Here is a 21,946-nt window from a genome sequence, read left to right as displayed (position 1 = left end):
ACATAAACTTAGATCATACAAGCTAGAAACAGATCATACAAGCTAGAAAAATTCCAAAATAGCAATAATTTTAAAGTGTGTAATAAGCTCTATATTAAAACATATGATGAAATTAGAGGATTTATATTAGTACTAGCAGCAGAGTTTGCATGTCTCAATGGAACAAAATAGAATCCAGAAATATACCCAAATAGCTCTAAGAATTTAGTATGAAGTGACATTTCAAATCAACCTCAACTCCAGTAACATTTTGGGCTTGATATTTTTCTTTGCTGTGGGGGGTTTATCCTATGCACTGCCAGACATTTAGAAGCATCCATGGCACCCATCTACTAGATGCCCCAGCCCCGCTGCCCCAGCTGTAACACCCAAAAATGTCTTCAGATATTGACAAATGTCCCCTGGGGAACAGAATCACTACTGTTATGATGGATTATTTAACAATGTGGCTAGCCTTCTCTTTTTAATGGTTACAATGTTATTGTTACAGCTTACTAAGTTACATGAAATAACCTAAACAAACAAAAAGAATTATCAACATATTAGAAGAAAATGTATTTTTTTTTTTTTTGATGGAGTCTCGCTGTGTCACCCAGGCTGGAGTGCAGTGTTGTAATCATGGCTCACTGCAGCCTCTGTCTCCCGGGTTCAAGTGATTCTCCTGTCTCAGCTTCCCGAGTAGCTGGGACTACAGGCACCTGCCACCATGCCTGGCTAATTTTTATATTATTTTAGTAGAGTCGGGGTTTCATCATATTGGCCATGTTTGGTCTCGAACCCCCGACCTCAAGAGATCCACCTGCCATGGCCTCCCAAGGTGCTGGGTGGGATTACTAGTGTGAACGTACCACACCCTGATGAATATATTTTTATGATCGTAGAGAGACATCTTTCTTCCCAAGACTTAAAACTCTGGAAATTACTTATATTTGAGTACATAAAAGTTTCAAATTTCCCAAAAAGGTTTTTCCCCTTCACAAATGAAGTCAGAAGAAAAAAATGGGGAAAATAAATCACTTCGTATAATAACAAAAGGTTATTTAATTTCCTTTATTACATAAAAAAGACCTTACAAATTAGTAAAAGAGTCAACCCAGTGGAAAAAATGTGGGAAAAATTAAAGGACAATTCACATAAAAATGGCTTGAACATATGAAAAACGCTTAACTTCTCTCAAAATCAAATGCAAATTAAAAATAATCTTACCATCTTTCAAGTATAATATCAAATATTTTTACCCTTGTCAATGTTGGAACGGAAGAAGGGGAAATGGCCCTTAGTTGGTGAGAGTGTCAATTAGTAAAAACACTTTTGGAGGTCTATTTAGCACTGTCTAACAAAATTTAAAATGAACCTACATGAGAGGGAGAAGGAATGTGACAGACTCAAACTTTGAAGCATGTAATGTGAGCAAGATTAATCCAAGACAATGTAGGCATCTACAAATTTGCTACTACTTCAAATCAATGTTCTGTAACTAATTTGAATACTAACTGCATGAAGGTGAGAAGATACTGATTTTCTATTTAACTATCTCTTTCAACAAACAAAAAACCGACATAAGCCTTGATCCAGAATTTCACTTCTAGGATACAGATACACTATTCAAAACGTGTGCAAGGATATTCACTGCTGCATTGTTTGTGCAGAAAGAAACAGCCCTAAATAATCTAGGTATCCATCAACCGGGATTGGTTATATAAATGATATATGCTGGGTACGGCGGCTCACACCTATAATCCCAGCACTTTGGGAGGCCGAGGCGGGCAGATCACCTGAGGTCAGGAGTTCGAGACCAGCCTGGCCAACATGCTGAAACCCCATCTCTACCAAAAGATACAAAAAGTAGCTGGGCATAGTGGTGCACGCCTATAGTCCCAGCTACTCTGGAGGCTGAGGCAGGAGAATTGCTTGAATCCAGGAGGCAGAGGTTGCAGTGAGCCGAGATCACGCCACTGTACTCCAGCCTGAGCAACACAGCAGACTCTGTCTCAAAAATAAAAATAGAAGATGATGATATAATCATTCAATATCATAAAACTATTAAAAGTTAGGGCAGAAATGTGCTTTATATGGAAAGATCTCGAAAACACTGTTAATTGTGAAGGAAGCAAAATACACAACTTAGTATAGTTCAACAGAGTATTTTATAAGCAAGTATACATACATACACACATTTTATGCGTGGGTACTTACTCAAAAAATATGCCAATAATGAGACCTAGTATCTGGGTGGGAGGGAGATTCATTCTGTACTCTATTTTTTGGCAGCAGTTAAAAATTATTTTAAAGCATACAAAGACAATAATTTACAAAATAATTAATTTTAAGTCACCATATTCACCTGTAACAGCTTTGTTTTGCTAGAAAGATCACTCTCCCTCTCTTTTAGCATGGCTTCTACCCTCTTCAATTCATTTTCCTTTTCTTTCAACCTAGAATTTTTTACAAATATCTACATTTACTAAAGTACATAAAAAAAGAAAACCAGACTCCAATATCACCCCTAATAAAAAAGATGGCAGAAACAATACAGACCAGCTTTTTTCCCCCATATTATATCAACTTAGAAGTTTGTTTTAAAAGATATTTCTAGGATCACTTACTCAGTCATACTTAACATTTCTTAAGCAAATGTGGCTTTATCTAGGAAGAAACTCTAAAACAAAAACTAAGAACAAAACTATATTTTATCTAATTGTTGCAAAAATTACCACTTAAAAAGCAAGGAATTTTGCCCTAAGAATCTCAGTCTTAATTTGTTGACCCTGGAAATTATGAAATATGTATAACCTTTGTACTGAAGAGATGCTATGGATAATTTAATCTGTTTTTCCCTTACCCAATGCAGATATAAATCTTTATCTAGCCCAAGTGAATCTCAATTGCCCTGGTCATCCTAAGCAATAGACCTATAGCATAACACCACCATCAAAATGATCTGTTTAACAGTTTCCTCAGGATAGGAAATCTTATCCATTTCAGTATCCCCAATGCCAGAAAGCACATAATAGAGTCTCAAATATTCGTTGAGCTGAACACTTATTTTTACCGCACCTTGATCTAGAATTTCAAGATGCTTATAAATCTATATGAAAAAATGACAAAACAGCATACATCAAGAGTGAGATAAATATATAAAAAGGGAAAAACTTAAATACATATTGCTAAGTAAAAGAAGCCAATCCAAGGCTGAGCATGGTGGCTCACATCTGTAATCCCAGCATTTTGGGAGGCCAAGGTGGGAGGATCACTCAAGTCCAGGATATCAAGACCAGCCTGGGCAACACAGGGACATCCTGTCTCTAAAAAATTAGCCAGGCATGGTGGCATATGCCTGTAGTCCCAGCTACTCAAAAGGCTGAGGTGGGAGGATCACTTGAGCCCAGGATGTCCTGGCTGCAGTGAGCCATGATCACACTCCAGCCTGGGCCACAGAGAAAGACTCTGTTCCAAGAAAAGAGAAAAGAAAAGAGTCAATCCAGAAAAGCCATATACTGTATGATTTCAACTATGATATTCTGGAAAAGGTAAAACTCTGAAGACAGTAAGGTCATTGGTTGGGGGGTGCTGCAGAGGTATGGAGGAAGGGAGGGAGGCATGCACAGGTAAAACACAGGAGATTTTTAAGGCAGTAAAACTGTTTTGTATGATACTGTAATGATGGATACATGCCATTATACGTTGGTTAAAACCCACAGAGAGTGACCCTAATGGAAACTATAACAACGATAACAATATACTGCTACTGGCTCATCAGTTGTAACAAATGTACCACGCTAATGCAAGATGTTAACAGTAGGGAGAATTGGGAAGAGTATATGGAAACTGTATTTCTCTCATTTTTTCCTATAAATATAAAAACTGCTCCCCCACAAAAAATAAAATCTATTAATTTAAAAAAGAAAATGGCAAAAAAAAAAAAAGTAAGGCAGAAATATACCTAAAATTACCTACTTTAATGGTCTACATATCCCTACTATAAATAGGCCAGAAATGCTGCCCTAAGCTTTCCAAGCAAATAAGAGATAAGCACCTTGACAGTTACACAATAGCCAAAAGACAAACAATCATTGTACAAACGAGCAATCTTCCAAAAACAGAGTAATCTCCCTTGTTTTTAAAAAGATAATAACCTAATAAATATACTCAATATCTTGACAGTTTAAAAGGGGACACTTCTTTAAAACAAGTATCAATAAAGAGTAATGGTATCACCAAGAAAAATTTGTTAAGAGCAATTTTAAAGGGGGCCAAAAGGATCAGGTCCAGATACCCCTTCTCACCACTGTAACCTGCTGTAGCTTAAGACAACAGATTCTCTAGAATAAAACATTTTCTAAGATTAATATCTACAAAAACTGACACCTCTTATGCTGACTAGATTCAGTATTTTTCCTATTCAGCACAGGATGACAAGTTCCATTTTCCCTATAAATAAATTAAAATTACAGAAAGGTTTAAAATTCATTATCAAGATTATGGCTAAAATTATCTTCTGGTTAATTCAGAGATGTTACTAACACTTTCAAATACTAATTTTCATTTGAAATAAGTTTAATCTCTATAATAATTGCATACTTTGTTTTAAAAAACAACTTAAAACCAGTCTATATTTGCAGAAAGAATAATTGAAAAAATGAGTTTGATGGATTTGGAAAGGATAAAGAATCCAGGTATCTGAAAGCATTTATAACCTTTATTTTACCCAACAGAGACTTAGCCTATTTGCCTCTGGATTATAATTTCCACTTAACAATAAAGTTAATCATGTACAGGAAACCCATCATTATATTCGAACACACTCTGGAAAATAATGAGACGTTTGCTTCTCTTCAAAATGCTGTCTTAGAGCATACTTACACAATCTCAAGTTCTTCAAACTGTGATGCAGAAGAGACCTGAGAAACAGAATCACATTTTTAATGCTAACATTAAAAAAAAAAAAGGTGCTACGACACATATATAGAATCACCCACCAATAAAAAAAAAAAAAAAAAACATAATTACATGCAGTAAATTTAAGATTGGGCCATTTATAAAGCAAGGACAGAATGAGTTTTATTAAACAATTTTTAATACTTATTTATTAAAAGATTAAAGACTAATACTTTAAACAGATAGTTAAGAATGAGCTAAGAGTCTATTTGAAAAGGCAGAAATAAGGAAATGCTTGTAGGCTCAGGTTGACAGATTAAGCAGTTAAGTATGATTCGCCAGAAATAAAAGTTAACTTTAAACAACAACAGAACCATGGTACAACATAATTTTTCTGGCAAAGAAACTCAGAACATATTAACATCTTGACTTTCTAATACCTTAAACAAAGATTTCTCATTCCTTATGTAACATGCTGGTAATTTGTTTATACTATACCTCTTTCAAGTTATGTTGTGCTACTTCCTGAACATGTGCTTTTAAAGATTCATTTTCTTCTTGAAGATCCTTAAAAAGAATAGGTGTAAATTAAATTGACAGTCAAGTATAAAAAGGCTATTTTTTATTGTTTTTAACTTCTCACCTGTAACCACTTCCCTGTATTGGCTAGGTCTTTCTCTTTCTCTTCTAAAACAGCCTTCATGGTATTCATCTGTTCCTCTTTTCCTTTTAATCTGATAATAAATTAATCAGAACTCTAAATGAAAATGTTACATGACCATAAAAAGCAAAAATCTTAAGACACTGAAAAAAGTATATTTTGGGTAGTACTCACAGTCCAGCTGATTAAAATAAACTAAAACTTAACAAGTATAAAGGTATACAAGGCTGGGCGCGGTGGCTCACGCCTGTAATCCCAACACCATGGAAGGCCGAAGCGGGCGGACCATGAGGTCAGGAGATCAAGACCATCCTGGCTAACACGGTGAAACCCTGTCTCTACCAAAAATACAAAAAATTAGCCGGGCATGGAGATGCATGCCTGTAGTCCTAGCTACTCAGGAGGCTGAGGCAAGACAATCACTTGAACCCGGGAGGTGAAGCTTGCAGTGAGCCAAGATCGCACCACTGCACTCCAGCCTGGGCAACAGAGCGAGACTCCATCTCAAAAAAAAAAAAAGCATATAAGATTTTGGAGACAATCAAATCAGGAAGTACAGGATGATTAAGGAAAATCATTCTATCACTGAATATCCAGATATGAGTAAGTTATTTTAGCTCTACCTCAACCCTGTATCACCTTGTTTAAGTCTATACAAACAAATTTGGAAAACTTACTACGATTGTTCTGGATGTGAAAGATACCAATTTCACATGGCTATTAAAATAGGCAAAGAGCAACATCTCAATTTCAGGTTATATTCAGATTATAAATCATGAAAAGACTTCCTACCTCCTTCCCACAAAATAACTTACAGGTTAAAGCCAAATAAGAAACTTAGGGCCCTTAGGAGTTTTGAGATAATTAGTATTTTTGTATTTTCTAAAACACCACTTGAAATCAAGACGCTATAATTTTCATTATACTTCTATTTAACTCATGAAAAAGAAATAGTAAAAGGAAATGAGATAAATGGTACTTACAAGTTCTGAAGCTCCTGAACTTGGGAAGTGATAGACAACTGAAATACAAAGGACAGAAAAATCTATTAATAATCCTTTCGATTTAACTTATTAAGCTTTATAAGTCTTTATAATGTGTACATTTCAAATTACAAAGAAACTAGCTAAATTTTTCATGACAAAATGAGATGTGTTTTGAGTTTACCTCCTCTTGACTCCAGTAACACAAAAATTAATAAACTAAAAATAAGGGGGAGGGACAAGGAAAATAGTCATGAATAGTAAGTCTAATTAATGTGATGCTTTTTTTCTTTAGGCTAGTCAAGTGAAGCAGTGGGATGGAGAAGGAATAAAGAAATCTCTAACTGGTTGTGATCAATCAGTTGTAAATACCACTGCACTCAGATCAGCCATACTTCTACAGTTGTGAAAAATTAAAATATTAACTCTCCACACACCTCCCTACCATTATCAGAGATGTTCTCCATCCCAGTTTTCAAGGCCATCATAGAGTACTGTTACTCAACAGTACTCTATGATGTCCTTTTTAAATTTTTTCTTAGTCATACACAGTCTGATAATACCTTTTATCCTCCACTCTCTTCTCACAGGCCCTTCAGATTCTTGGCTTAGATGTCAGTTCCTTGGGAGGAGACTTTCCTGAACTCTCAATCTATATTAGAAAAGTATGATCTTTTCATCCTACCTATTTCGCTCAACACATTATCTCCAATCACTAGCTAGTGATCCACCAATCATGAGTACAGTGCTTTGATGAGAACTGCTTTGACAATAAATACTGCTGAATGAATCTATGAGATGAATGAATCATCTCTTCAATGAAATCTCACCATTTTTTCAAGGAAGCCTTATCAGATTAAAATCAGCAAAATTCATCAATTTCCAGTAATCACATCTACGTCTGAAATCCCAATGAAACTTGTACTTTGTTCTAAGGCAGAGGTCAAGCAATGTTTATTCAAATAACATTTTGGTCCATGCAGTTTTCTTTTAAAAGGGGTGGGGAGGATTTAAAAAATTGCCTAAGTGTTTCATGTTTCATTTTTAATTGGCAAACTAAAATGAAACATTAACACAAAAAATGTTCTAGAAAATAACTATGAACTGTTAAAATTTTTAAGATATATAGATTAAAATATCAAGAACACTTTCTCAAATCAGGCAAAAAATAAAATTAAAAGCACATAACCCAATATACTTACAGCATACTACTAAAAGTGTTTTCTCAGTAACAAGAAAAAAAATCAAATAGCTCGTAAATAACACATAACTAATAAATCTGTCATGCTATGGCTCTGGGATTTTTACCTGTTGAGCCTTTTCAAGCTGGACATTTCCTATTTCTTCTTTTAGAGCCTTTATTTCCTGTTTCAAATCCTTGACAATGACAAAACAGACAAGATTGGACAATGGAAACACAGAAATTGACATAAAATGCAATGCACAGACAAACACATGAAATTAAATGATATTAACTAAAGTTGATAAACAAAAACATAAAACACAGTTCTATGTCTCCCAATACCTGAACAGTTTTCTCCTTGTTAGCAACTTTGAGAAGTTCTGCCTCCAGAAGCTCTTCTACAGACTTGATCTTTCCATCTTTCTCGTGGATCCTTCAATAAAGAAATGCAGTATAATTTGATTAGAAATCACCAGACCCATCAAAGATATAAAAATAGCAGCAAATAATGAAATGGCTCTCCAAATCAACCCTTTCCCATTTTAAATAAAATAGCAACATGTCTTTGTAGAAGGGCCAGGGCAAATATAAAGCTCCTCCTAACAGACAGCTGAAGCCTATGCACACAAGAAGTCAGTTAAGTGCTTCAAAAGTACATCAGAAATATAAGATTTGTACCCTGAGGAACACAGGGGAGAATCAAGTTCCATTCAACTATACTGACTCCCATCCTCTGGAAACAGGTTTTGTTTTGTGTTAATTATTATTATAATACTGAATTTGGGAAATCACAGCTAAGTTCTCTTATTCCATTAAGAAAAATTCTAGAGGCCGGGCGCGGTGGCTCAAGCCTGTAATCCCAGCACTTTGGGAGGCCGAGACGGGCGGATCACGAGGTCAGGAGATCGAGACCATCCTGGCTAACACGGTGAAACCCCGTCTCTATTAAGAAATACAAAAAACTAGCCGGGCGAGGTGGCGGGCGCCTGTAGTCCCAGCTACTCGGGAGGCTGAGGCCGGAGAATGGCGTAAACCCGGGAGGCGGAGCTTGCAGTGAGCTGAGATCCGGCCACTGCACTCCAGCCTGGGTGACAGAGCAAGACTCCGTCTCAAAAAAAAAAAAAGAAAAATTCTAGAGTGAAAGTTAAACATACATCAGCTGTCTCAATTGCACAATAAAACTAGATTTCTGAGCACACACACACAAAAAATGGACCAAAGAAGAAAAACCAGTTTATAATAATGTTATCACTTACACTTTCTTAAGTTCTTCAACTAAAGATGCAAAAGAAACCTGGAAATAGGAAAGTATCCTACTTAGTAATTTATTCAAAATAGAAATGGGTCAGAAATAGAAATGCACATTATCCTTAGATTTTCCACTACAATCAAAATCCAAATAGGAAAAGCCCAGGCATTCTTTCGAGACTTTTTTAATGTCATGATGACAATAAATAGCATTTTGAAAAGAGGTAGCTTTGGCCGGGCGCGGTGGCTCAAGCCTGTAATCCCAGCACTTTGGGAGGCCGAGACAGGTGGATCACGAGGTCAGGAGATCGAGACCATCCTGGCGAACACGGTGAAACCCCGTCTCTACTAAAAAATACAAAAAACTAGCCGGGTGAGTTGGCGGGCGCCTGTAATCCCAGCTACTCGGGAGGCTGAGGCAGGAGAATGGCGTGAACCCGGGAGGCGGAGCTTGCAGTGAGCTAAGATCCGGCCACTGCACTCCAGCCCGGGCGACAGAACGAGACTCTGTCTCAAAAAAAAAAAAGAAAAGAGGTAGCTTTAAGGCCACTTATAAATATGTCAAAAGAAAAAAATCATTAGATAAATGTTAAAATTATTTAATCAATAATTCCAACCATAGAGAAAATGCAACTAAGAAACTGCCTAATTTCAGGCAGCCTCTTTTACTAGAGTCTTACTTTGTATTTGTATACTTAGAACTTTTTATCACTCTAGTAAGAGGCAATGGCACCCTATCTGGAGTATTCGTCATAGTACCTGGCATACAATCAGTATTATATAAATTGCAGCCTCTATTACTGATTATCATTCATAAATTAAAACTATAATTGACAAATTCCAACCTGGAGGAAGAGAAACAACAGACTTGTTTCTATGCAACAGTTTGCCCCCTGTTTAAAAGAGAATGGGCTGGGCACAGTGCCTCATGCCTATAATCCCAACACTTTAGGAGGCTAATGTGGCAGGACCGCTTGAGGCCAGGAATTTGTGACCAGTCTGGACAACATGTCCAGACCCCAACTCTACAAAAAATAAAATAAAAGTTAGCTGAGCATTGTGGCATGAGCCTATAGTCCTAGCTACTTAGAAGACTGAGCAAGGAGTTATCACTTAAGCCCAGGAGTTCGAAGTTATGGTGAGTTATGATTGTACCACTGCACTCCAGCCTGGGCAAAAGAGCAAGACCCCGTTTCTTTTAATTTAAATAAACAAACAAACAAACAAACAAAAAACACAGAAACAAAGAACAGTTGTAAAAATGTACTACATTACCTGATCATTTTGCTTAGCTTTTAAGTCTTGAACTTCTTTTGTCAGAGATGAATTTTCTGTTCTTATTGCCTTTTTCAAAGACACATAAGCAAAACATGCTTTTATTTTCTGAAAAATATAGCTAGCTTCAAAATACATTAGCTTCTCATTTCTTTAGCTGCTTCTTTTCCACTCTGGAAGGCCCAAAACTCTCACTTTTTTCCATGTCTATAATTCTGTAACTTCAATAGCTACCCAAATGAATTTTTAATTCAATTACACCCACATATATTTCTACTTATATCTGAACAACCTCAAAAATACATAGTATACCACTTGTTAGTTAAGTTACTCCTCTCCCTAAATTCAAATACATCTTTTAACTTACTTCTTCCAGCAACCTTTTCCCAATCAAGTTAGTTAAAGCTAATGACAACTACAAAATAGAATGGCAATCTCTTCTCTGGCCTCCAATACCATTTCATGAATTAAGTCTGCTAGTTATCATTTGGTTATAATTTGGACAAGGGTGCAAGTGGGGAAACTGACAAACTATAACAATAGTATCTACCTCATTAAGGCAGTCAATGTTACAATTATGCATTAACTTCTAAAAAAATCTTTAATAAAAAAGCATTATATAAATTTATAAAATGTGAGAGGTACTATTAAGTTTAAGATCTATGGGGGAAACCTTACACAAATTACAGTGAAATCCTTTTATGTCACTGAATAAACACAAGGAAAACAAAACTACAAAATGCTTTACATTCAGCTCCTCTTCTTTAGTTGCCACCTGAATAAGTCCAGTTTCAAGTAATTCTTCTACAGTCTTTAACTTCTCATCTTTTTCTTGAATGCTGAAATTATAAGTTTATAACACATGTATTAACTATTTTTCAAGGTTAATGATATTATTTCTTCTCTTTTTTTGAGACAGAGTTTCGCTCTTGCTGCCAAGGCTGGAGTACAATGGCGCGATTTTGGCTCACTGCAACCTCTGCCTCCCAGGTTCAAGCGATTCTCCTGCCTCAGCCTCCCAAGTAGCTGGGATTACAGGCATGCGCCACCATGCCTGGCTAATTTTGTATATTTGGTAAAGACAGGGTTTGCCATGTTGGCCAGGTTGGTTTCGAACCCCTGACTTCAGGTGATCCACCCGCCTCAGCCTCCCAAAGTGCTGGGATTACAAGTGTGAGCCACTGCACCCGGCCAGTTAATGGTATTATTTCTAATCATTTTAAGTGGATCAACCTTTGTCCATCATTTCTTATAAACTTAATTCTAGAAAAGTTTCTAGGTTTCTAGTGATGGTTTATCATGGTCTCAGGATACTTCCTCTTTACAAGTAAAATGTACTCAAGTAATTCATGCTTACATGCTAGCCTCAACAAGTAAAATTACTGCCACACATGAAACCCACAAACGGTAATGTAATCCCAAATCAACAGTATACCACATTTTCTTCCATTACAAAGTTTAAAGAGAATTTTAAAAATATGATTAATGTAGTTAATTTGGTAGAAGTAACGCATCAAAATATAAAAAGAAAACTAAACTCTTACCATTTTTCCATTTGTTCCACAACATCTTTATTAGGCTAAAATAAAAATCACCAAAAAGTTTAACTTTACCAAATTTGCATAAAGAAAAACCAGATGAGAAATTAATTTTGTGAAAACTGTTTAGGGTTATTAAATAGATACAAAATTTAGGACAATAACTTATCTGAAGACTTGATAATTAAAGAATTCAGAAAACAAAACAAAGAGATACATCTACACAAGAAACACAGAAAAAGCAGCAGTATAAAATGGGCTGGCAAAATGAATTAGTATCTTATGAAGAAAATCTTAATCACTAGAAAAGATAACCTTAAGACAACTTGCCTCACTTCCTTTACATTAATTCAATTCTTCAAAGAATACAGACTCTAAGACCTTGCAAATCCAAAAAAAAAAAGAAAGAAAAGAGAAAGGGAGAAAAGAAAGAAAAAAGAAAAACAAAGAAAGAAAAAGAAAAGGAAAAGAAAAAGAAAAAGAATGGAAAAGAAAGAAAAAAAGAAAAAGAGAAAGGCAGGCAAACGGGCTCTTTTAATTGATTTGATTTTTTTTTCTATACTAAGGTGTAACATTTACATAGACAAGTGCACAAATCCTGTTTACAGCTCAGTGAATTTTGTTACATAGATATTATGTAACTACCAACCAGATCAAGATATAAAATGTTTTAAAACTGATTGTAAACTGCAAAAGCAACAGGAATACATTCTCTATAAAGCATTAGAACATGACATGTAAGGTGAGTCCCCTTTGAAACTTCTCCTGGCATCCCCCGGTACACACAGAAGTCCCCAGTGTTAAAATTTATCTTATATCCAAAGCAGGATTTCTCCCTCAGTATTCCCATATCTTCAGACAGCCAAGCAGCCTGACCAAAAAGATTTACGGTCTTTCTCCTAGAACATTCTCTTCTGTGCGCCCCTTTCCCAATCTTGCTAGTTTCTTTTTTTCCCAATCTTTTTTTTGTTTTTCCCAATCTTATTACAATCATTTTTCACAAATAGTATTAATTTTTCCATTGCCCTATCCAAGTCCTAAAATTCCACTCTGTTCATACTTATGAAATTAAACCCTTCTCTTTAATGCCTAAGTTTAGGCCCTCAGCTTACTCATCTCAAATATCATAATACCCTAATTCTTTTCCCTGCTTCTAGTTCGTAAGAATTGTTTTGTAGAAGGCACAGGAAAAAAGTTCCCAATGGGAAAAAATAATCCAAATATCAGAAGGGAAATAGGAATTGTCAAAAGTACATTAAATCAGGTTTATACTATGAAAAACAAATCATACATTAAGCCTTTAAATCATTCATGAAGATAGTTTTTGTCCATATTTATTTTCAATGAACACCACCTCAGAAAAAGACATAACACTATTAAGTCTAAGTTAACTGCACCTTAACCATTTACTGTATTGTACCTTTAGTCAGTCCTACCTACCAGAGTCTTCTTTCTAAAATGTTAGGCTAAATGCTCATTTATCCTTCCAACACCCTTTAGTGGCTTACCCACATGCTACATCAGGTTCATGGTCCTCACACAGCATACAAAGCCCTTCATAATTAGGTCTTAGCAAATCTTTCTCTACTCCTTACATCCTTCCTGTATTTTGTACTTCTGCAATACACCAACACTCTGAATATGCCAATCTGGCCACACTGTCATGTCTTTGAACATTGTATTCCCTCAGCCTGGATTGTCTCTTAGCTCTTTGGCAAATTCATGCTCATTTTTCAAAATCAGGTTTAGCTGTTCCCTGTGTTACCTCCCTACCTCCTTCAAATATTAATAGAATGCATTATCTCTTCCTCTAAACCTGTACACAGAGTTCCAAAATTTCATTCACCATAATTTTCTGTTTAACACATCTATCTCCATATTAGGAAGGCAGGAATCAAGTCTCATTCATCTCTGTAGGCTCAGCATGTAGATAAGTACCTAGTATATACTCAACTAGTAAATAAGTATTTGATGAATTGAATTTTTTTTAATGAAGTTACAGTTTAGAAATTCTTGGTCTTCAGCTCATCAAATACTCTATTGCATAAAACTGACCCAGCTTAGTTTGCATCTCCTCCAACATTTTTACTTCACTTCATACTTTATTGGTTTAATCCAATCCTACTGTTTCCACCCTAGATGATTTCCAAAACTATACCATATACAATAAATTCTTCTGCAATACAATTTAACAAGGCAGCAGAGCAAAAAGAAGAAACTTCCTACAGTTTTTACTTAATAATCTTGACCACTGAATCTTAAAAATCTACTGGAGTAAGAATAAATAAGTCATGCTGCTCTTTCACTAAAGGTCAGGATGTGCTCTCGTCCAGCAAAAAAAAAAAAAAAAAGTAAAAAAAGTCTTATTCTGAGTTAATGAAATATTAGTAAATGATTTATTTGCATTATCTGACCATCTGCAAGCCTAAATCCAAATGCAGCCTTCTCTCCTTTAGGGTATCAACAGGTTACCTTACTTGGTACCTGCTGTCTTTCTGCTTCCTACACCTGAAGAAATAACAACTTGGCACCATTATTGGTTTCTGCTTTCATAAGCTCAATCTTTTCCTCCAGAATAAAAATCCATGGGGTAAAAGGACTGAAATTTTTACATAACTAAACTGTTCAATCTCTCAACTGTCACTTGGAATTCTGACTGAGGGATAGAAAGGGGTTAAAGAAAAGTGGAAACGACAGAAATTAAGATTATACCCATCTTTTCTCTTCTTTCACTAGCAACAATGAAAACGACTAGAGGAAAAGCCACAAAGATGATTCTTTGCCAAAATGAAATAAGTCACAACTATAACCAAAACTTCAGTCATATGCTTTCTAGACTATTAATAAAAAGCTTTCAGAATCAGAACAACTCTTAAGAATTACCCGGTAGCAGATCTTAAACTGGTGTCACAAAATAAGTTTCCCCCTTATCAACTAATTCTTTTAAATAAATCAAAAAATGTGGCTATAAAATTTTATCCTGTGAATTGTTAATTATTCTTCCTATCAAAAGCACATCTCATACTAAAAGTTGTCACTTTAACAGAACATCTAAAAGTACGCAGAAATCTTATAATAAAAGGCTGACTTAATAAGATAGCAATAATATTAACTTTCATGAATGATTGGGAATTTTACATAAGGTTATTACAATGGCATTTCTCAAGGTATTGTATGACTTTAAAGGAAAAGAAAAATTTAAGGCTGGTGGTTTTACTTTTATCTAATGATGGAAAATACCATTTTTAGTAAAGAACAAAAGTTTACTGTTTAAATAAGAGTCGCCAACACCTGGATACTACTAGAATACAAGAATTCTAGGACAGATTCAGAAGTTTCTAAGCATCTGTTTTACCTCCATGAAGTTAATTTTAGAAAGGTTAAAACTTCATACACTTGATATCAGCATTTCAAAAACCTCTGGTAACTAACACACAGAAACTATATATTCTGCTGTTCCAAGTAAGAACACACACACAAAAATCTATTACATCTAATCCAAGTCACCAATGTTATATCTCACTACTGCTATTTAAGAGTAAAAATTTAAAATGCTGCCAATTAAACAACTAAACTGTAACCAGAGACTACAAGACACATTCATATTTCAGAAATGGGGGGGGGGGAGAAACCTTATAATTGATATCATATCTTTTGTAAGCTATACCAGAAAAGGAAATAAGACAAGAATAAGCCTTAGCTGGGCACAGTGGTTCACATCTGTAATCCCAGCACTTTGGGAGGCCAAGGCAGGCAGATCACTTAAGGCCAGGAGTTCAAGACCAGCCTGGTTAATATTGCGAAACCCCGTCTCTGCTAAAAATACAAAAATTAGCTGAGCATGGTGGCACGTGCCTGTAGTCCCAGCTACTCAGGAGACTGAGGGATAAGAATTGCTTGAACCTGGGAGGCGGAAGATACAGTGGGCCAAGATGGTGCTACTGAACTCCAGCCTTGGCAACAGAGGAAGACTGTCTCAAGAAAAAAAAAAGGAATAAGCCTTAAATGCCATTTAAACTAAATATCATCCCTTCAGCATTTTCTCCTCTATTACTTTTAGTTTACAAGGGTAAAGCAAATACAAAGTACATAGTAAGACTACCTAATAATGCACTTAATATCATATGCAGAGGTAAAATAGATTATTTCTTGACAAGTTAATACTTACAGAGGCACAGTTACTTACACCAGCTTAATATCTGCATAAACGTAAATTTTAAAATAAATGAAAGAATGCAAGGATTCGCTAAAAGAAGTGCTATCATTTGCAACAGCTTTACATTTCAGCTTCCAATAAAAGTACAATTCAAAAACTTAGTATTAGGAACAAATGCAAACCTTCTAATGTGTCACCAAGAGTTCGTGTTTTATTAATAAACTGTAATTGTAAGAGCTGCGTAGGAGAAGAGTATGAAGGCACCACTTAGGAATAGGCAGAGAACAGATACCACTGGGCTCTAATTTATGGAACCATGCTTATTCAAAGCTGCTATAGTTTTGATGCCTTGCTATAAATATGAAATGAATAGTGATGGTGGCAGCGGATGGAGATGAGATGGATAAAATAAATACTCTAAGAGAAAAGAATTAAGGTTTAGATACCTGCCATAAACAAAGCACTAGACTAAGCATGATACATAAGCTTCTCCTTTCAAATCTAACAATCTCATAGTGTAAATATAATCTCCACGTGAAAGGCTTGGAATGAGAGGTGTCACAAAGGTTAAGCTATTTGATCAACATCACACTGCTTTTAAGTGCTAATAATAAGTTTCAACCTTTAAAGATACCATGCTCCCTAAAAGAAAAAGCTGAGGTTCCAAGTCTAAGGCAGGACATTTATTCTGAGAGTCAAATGTATCAAAATGGCTTAAATTCTTTTTATGCATATCCTATTACACTTTTTTGTTTTTCTGGAATGTGCTTTTGAGCAGACTGGCATAAGCTTCATCTCAGGAAGAAAAAATGTCCTTAATTTAGATACAGGATGAATAGAAAGGCAGTAACAGACATATCCAAGCTTAAGCAAAATTTCTCAATTAGTCTTTTGGTACCTAAATAAGAAGAACCAGATCTTGTTATATATTAAGTGTTTCTACTTTGTAATTTAGGAAAAACCTTACCTGTTCAGAAACAAGAGTCTGTAGCTTCTGAACTTCTAATTTTAATGCTTTGTTTTGGTCATTTAGAATCTGGAAGAAAGAATCTCAATTTACTGTTTTATTAAGAAAAAAGGTAATAAAGCAATCATTTGAATGGGTTTTTGAACAATCAAACTTTTATCTCAGCTTTCAGTACTCAAAGTGACAGGTCAATTATACACTGACATAATTCAAATTTCACTGGACACAGAGATGCACCCTAGCACTTGGTTGGCCATGACCAGAAACCAGAACTACAGCAATAGTGGAGACAAGTAAGACAGTCCCAAATAGAAACTATCAGCTGAGAAAAGGTTGGGGGGGAGCAAAATAAATCTCTAAGCTCTACTAAAAGAGCAGATAATCTAGAGGAAAAATGATAAAACTCATGGTTTGCATAAGTCCCCTAATGAACTACAGAAACACTGTTTCAGAGTGACTTCACATAAAATGTAGTATTTCTGGAATCACTCAACTGAAAAGTATGCAAGGTTGTTCTAAGAAACCTGAGTTTACAAGCTTAATCACACACCTTAAATTCTTCCATTTTATTTGAAATTTCATGTTGTAGTTGTTCTTCCAGCAATCTTATTTTATCATCTTTAACATAAACACTATAAGGGTGAAAAAAAGTAAATTAAAATATCTCATACATTCAGAAAATCTACAGGAATTATGGGCACAACTATCAATTATAAGTAGCAACATTTTCTGCAACAATTATACTTAAACATAAATGTATGAATGACTAGATGTACAATACTTTAGTCACCTTTGTTGCATCTTCTCCAATTCATGTGCAGCAGCAGCCTGTGTGTGGAATGAGAAGAAAATGGTATCACTTCTCAGGAAGTGCTCAAAACTATTTTTTCACTAATTTTTACATATTAAAAAGTTATAGTTCCATATATTTGAAGTTACAGCAATACCATACATTTCTGTAACATGTTTTGCTGTTTGATATTTTTTACTTCTCACTTTTATCCTAGTAAAAGGTATATCTTTTTTGAATTAAATGGCTCAAATGAAAGACTCAAATCAGCATAGTAAGATCATTTTAACTGCCTCTTGAAGTGATCAATTCATTGGATCAAACATTTATTTCAACATAAAAATAGTAACATCAAATCATGCAGCCAAAGATAAGAAACTATCATATTTTTTACTTACACAATCAAATTGGGACTCACAATACCAGTGAAAATAAAAATACGCAAACTGAAATTCTGAGGTCAATGCTCTAAAGCAATAAAGATCTACCTGCTCATTTGCCAGGGCCTGTAATTTCTGCACTTCAGCTTTTAATAAGAAATTCATATTCTGTATATCCTAGGACAAGGAAAAATAGCATTTAAAATATGTAATACAATTGATTTTAAAGTTTGTAAAGCATCTTTTCTACAGAAGAGTTAAGCAAATGTCTCAACTTACAAAATTTCCTAAATAAAGAGAAATCACCAATTTCTGTTATTTAGCATAGTCCTATCAAACTATTGTAAATTATTGTAAATTATATCACAAGAGAAGCCCTTTGAATTTTTCCTCATAGAGAGCTAGAGGATTTTGTAGTTTAGAAAAATAGTTATTTCAAATGAACTCTAGACTATTTTCCATTCTTCATATACACTTACTGATTATGTGGATAAAAGTAATTTAAATTTCAGTCCTGTAAAATATTGCAGCCATTTATACAAATTACTATACCTTAAGTTCCTCTTCTTTACTTGTTAAATGATCACGTTCATTTGCTAAAGAATCTTCAGTCTGTTTTATCTGCTTATCCTTTTCTGCAATCCTTTAGAAGGAAAGACATTTGTACATTCAATAAACATTCAGAAGTCACAAATCAAAAGGATTTAAAGCCTTAAAAAGCATCATCCTTACTTCAGTAGTTCTCATATACCTTCCATTTCTATAGCCCCTTTCAGTTTACTAACAACTGTCATACACATTACTATAACTCCTTAAAATACATAACCCTATTTTAAAACTCGAAATAAAAGAGGTTAATTTGTTTTTTTTATTTTTTATTTTTTTATTTTTTTTTTTGAGACGGAGTCTTGCTCTGTGCCCCAGGCTGGAGTGCAGTGGCGCGATCTCGGCTCACTGCAAGCTCCGCCCCCCCGGGTTCACGCCATTCTCCTGCCTCAGCCTCCCAAGTAGCTGGGACTACAGGCGCCCACCACCTCGCCCGGCTAATTTTCTTGTATTTTTAGTAGAGACGGGGTTTCACCGTGTTAGCCAGGATGGTCTCGATCTCCTGACCTCGTGATCCGCCCGTCTCGGCCTCCCAAAGTGCTGGGATTACAGGCTTGAGCCACCGCGCCCGGCCGAGGTTAATTTGTTAAAGCTAGCAATGTCAAAACCAGGTTTCAGATCTTCCGAACTCAAGTGATCAATGTCCATGCAAAATTACACGACACAAAAAAAGCACATAACTTTGTTTTGGGTATACAACCACAGAGTCGGACACAGAAGAACTACAACTACTTATTAGACACAAAAACTAATTTACTTCCACTACTTTCTAAACAATTACCTCTTCCACATAATTGCTAACACCCAAATGAAAGTCTCCCCAACTCTTTTTAAAATAAAAACATAAATAAAAGCAGAATATATAATGTTTAGGGACCCAAATCACTAATGGGAAAAAGGAAAAAAAAAAAAAAAAGCAAAAGTTGCTCAAATCTAGTTCAGAGTATTTTCTGAACAGGTCAGAGGTATAAAGTTAATCTTAAGTGTCGCATCTAACAAGTATCAGTTAGTGGTGACTACACAATTTTATAAGAGTGTGAAAAGATAGGCTTACACTTTATGTAATTCTTCTGCTAAAACTGAAGCGGAGGTCTAAGAAAGAAAAATAGTGTCAACATAAAAGTATTTAAGAGAAAGCTTTAAAGCTATACAATAATCATAACAGAGCTTTAAATTCTAAGAGAAGTTAATGTATATAAATTGTTAAGAAAGTATCTGGCCCATGGTGAGTGTTCAATAAAGAGTAACTACTATTCTGAGAGCAAGTCTGATCACCAACAGCCAGTAGTCAGGAATTACATATCACAAGCCATTTAGAATAAAACAAGTTGACAGGTCTGGAAACTAAATAATTGACAAGCAACAAATGAATAGGAAAAACAGCCAGAAAGGCCATTTGTCATCCTGTGTTTCTTCTCCTTATTAACAACTTTTAATAATAAAATTATCCATTCCATGACTAATATAGTTTGGAAATACCCATGTTCATGTTTACTATTTAAAAGATTCTTACAAGCACTCTCTACGTATTTAACTCCTGATAAATTTTTTAGAGCCACTTCTCAGCTGATAACCCAAGATCACAATTCAATTTGAGTTTGTAATCCACATATACATACACATCCATACCAGCACCCTTTCCTGCATTAATTCTTCCCCAATTATTTTAGACTACAATTTCTACAGACAAAGCAATTGGGAAAAATATGTTTATAGGGTCAAAGCTTTGGGAGTTTGAACTTCTCTGAATCTTAAAAACAAAATTTTAATGTAAAAACCACTTTTTATACAGAAATGTCAGACTTCTAAGCCAATACTTTTTGCTACAAATAACTCTCAGAATTTTCAAGTTGAAAAACTGAAGCTCAAAATTCGCAATACTTAACTTGCTTTTTACTTGATTTTCTTTATATTATTTATAAAGACGTGTACGTCACGTCAAAGAATAACAGGTCTTACACTATCACTTGAAAACTTTGGAAGGTTGAGTCACTAGACTGAGGTACAAATTTTCAATTGATTCTTTTGCAAATATAATCTGTGATCTATGGTTACCATATTGTTCCCCCTGCTGATATATTAGGATTTTCCAGAGCTAGTTGATATTTAATGAACATCTGTAATACATAAGCCACTATTCTAGACAGCATTCGGCCAATTCTCTCTCCTTGTTTTGTGACAGGATTGGGGATATTTTTGTATAATAAAAGCTCTCTAACCTTCCCCTCATCTGATTAGTTGGTATGGATTTCTTTCTGAGTGTTTTCCCTCAGCACCGTACATAATTAGCAAGTGTTTAGCACTCAGGATCATCATTTGTTGATTCAATGACTAGTCTCCCAGCTATTAATCCAGTAATTGGCACTCAACGGGCATTCAGATGAGTGTTTAAATGGCTGAATCATAAGCAATAAGAAAGCGTCATTACCTGGGCTGCTATCTGGGAATGGAACTGCTGAATCTGAGCTTTCAAAGCCTCATTCTGCTCCAAAATATCCTTTCATAAATAGCAATCAAAAAGAAAAAAAGCATGCTAATAAATAACCCCATGTATGTGAACACAATGTATTATAGGTACATCTGTTTATCTTTATCTTTTTTTCTTTTTTAAGGCATTCTTAGATTCCAAAAGGCATTATTTTAAACAATGATTAGACATTCTGAGTTAGCTTATAAGACAGAAGTTAAAGATATGTCTGTGCTATTCCTAATCTAATACAAAGAGCCTAAGACTGTCGATGAGCACATCTTCAAACATACCATATTGTGACAAGTGCTCAAAGACGAAGTTATTATTATTCATCATCATTTCAGAATTAGAATAAAGTAGACATTACTCTCTCTTCTAGCCACACAGATCTAATAACTGACCACCTGTATTTTTTTTTAATAAAAAAGAAGAAAAAATACCTGAACCTGCATTTGCAGAGACTCTTCTTTGTTCACCCTTTTCTGCTCTGATTCCATTAACTGCATTAGTCTTTGCTCCAACTGTTGTTTTGATACCAAGGTATCTGTAAGCTTACTATGCAGACTCTGTACTTCATTTTCTTTGGCCACAAATTTATTCTGTAAATCTGTAATAAAACATTACATTTTACAGAGGTCTCTTTCTTTGCCTAGTTTCTCATACTCATCTTTAGTGTAGGCATTCTCTTCTCTAGAAAACCTCCTTTGAATCTCTCCTGCTTCCACTCTTGCATGCTCCTGTAGCAGCCTATACTTGTTTTTCATGGCAGAAAGGCAGTAGTAGAGAAATAAACAACACACATAACACGTAC

The 21,946-nt window shown here is 35.1% G+C and overlaps 1 protein-coding gene across 9 annotated transcripts in view; it reads right to left on the bottom strand.

Moving 5' to 3' along the window:
• Nucleotides 1–21,946, bottom strand: part of KTN1 (kinectin 1) — a 104,627-nt gene that overhangs the window by 26,309 nt on the left and 56,372 nt on the right. For 7 of the 9 annotated variants that reach the window (XR_003120429.1, XR_003120431.1, XR_003120432.1 and 4 more), the window contains 19 exons: nucleotides 21,576–21,742; nucleotides 21,094–21,162; nucleotides 19,720–19,757; nucleotides 18,612–18,702; nucleotides 18,168–18,236; nucleotides 17,680–17,717; nucleotides 17,440–17,521; nucleotides 16,890–16,958; nucleotides 11,773–11,807; nucleotides 10,977–11,067; nucleotides 10,229–10,297; nucleotides 8,962–8,999; nucleotides 8,048–8,138; nucleotides 7,831–7,899; nucleotides 6,523–6,560; nucleotides 5,522–5,612; nucleotides 5,377–5,445; nucleotides 4,864–4,901; nucleotides 2,345–2,435 (listed from right to left, as the gene is read on the bottom strand). Coding sequence is in view for 5 of the 9 variants with exons in the window: in XM_025391250.1 (XP_025247035.1) it covers nucleotides 2,345–2,435; nucleotides 4,864–4,901; nucleotides 5,377–5,445; nucleotides 5,522–5,612; nucleotides 6,523–6,560; nucleotides 7,831–7,899; nucleotides 8,048–8,138; nucleotides 8,962–8,999; nucleotides 10,229–10,297; nucleotides 10,977–11,067; nucleotides 11,773–11,807; nucleotides 16,890–16,958; nucleotides 17,440–17,521; nucleotides 17,680–17,717; nucleotides 18,168–18,236; nucleotides 18,612–18,702; nucleotides 19,720–19,757; nucleotides 21,094–21,162; nucleotides 21,576–21,742 (1,343 nt within the window). In the remaining 4 variants the exon portion in view is untranslated. The remainder of the gene's footprint in view (nucleotides 1–2,344; nucleotides 2,436–4,863; nucleotides 4,902–5,376; nucleotides 5,446–5,521; nucleotides 5,613–6,522; nucleotides 6,561–7,830; nucleotides 7,900–8,047; nucleotides 8,139–8,961; nucleotides 9,000–10,228; nucleotides 10,298–10,976; nucleotides 11,068–11,772; nucleotides 11,808–16,889; nucleotides 16,959–17,439; nucleotides 17,522–17,679; nucleotides 17,718–18,167; nucleotides 18,237–18,611; nucleotides 18,703–19,719; nucleotides 19,758–21,093; nucleotides 21,163–21,575; nucleotides 21,743–21,946) is intronic. The other 2 variants (XR_003120430.1, XM_025391251.1) reach the window with 1 other exon arrangement.

Source organism: Theropithecus gelada, chromosome 7b (assembly GCF_003255815.1).
Source record: "Theropithecus gelada isolate Dixy chromosome 7b, Tgel_1.0, whole genome shotgun sequence".
Taxonomy (NCBI): Eukaryota; Metazoa; Chordata; class Mammalia; order Primates; family Cercopithecidae; genus Theropithecus; species Theropithecus gelada.
This window is presented reverse-complemented; position numbering and strand designations above follow the sequence as displayed.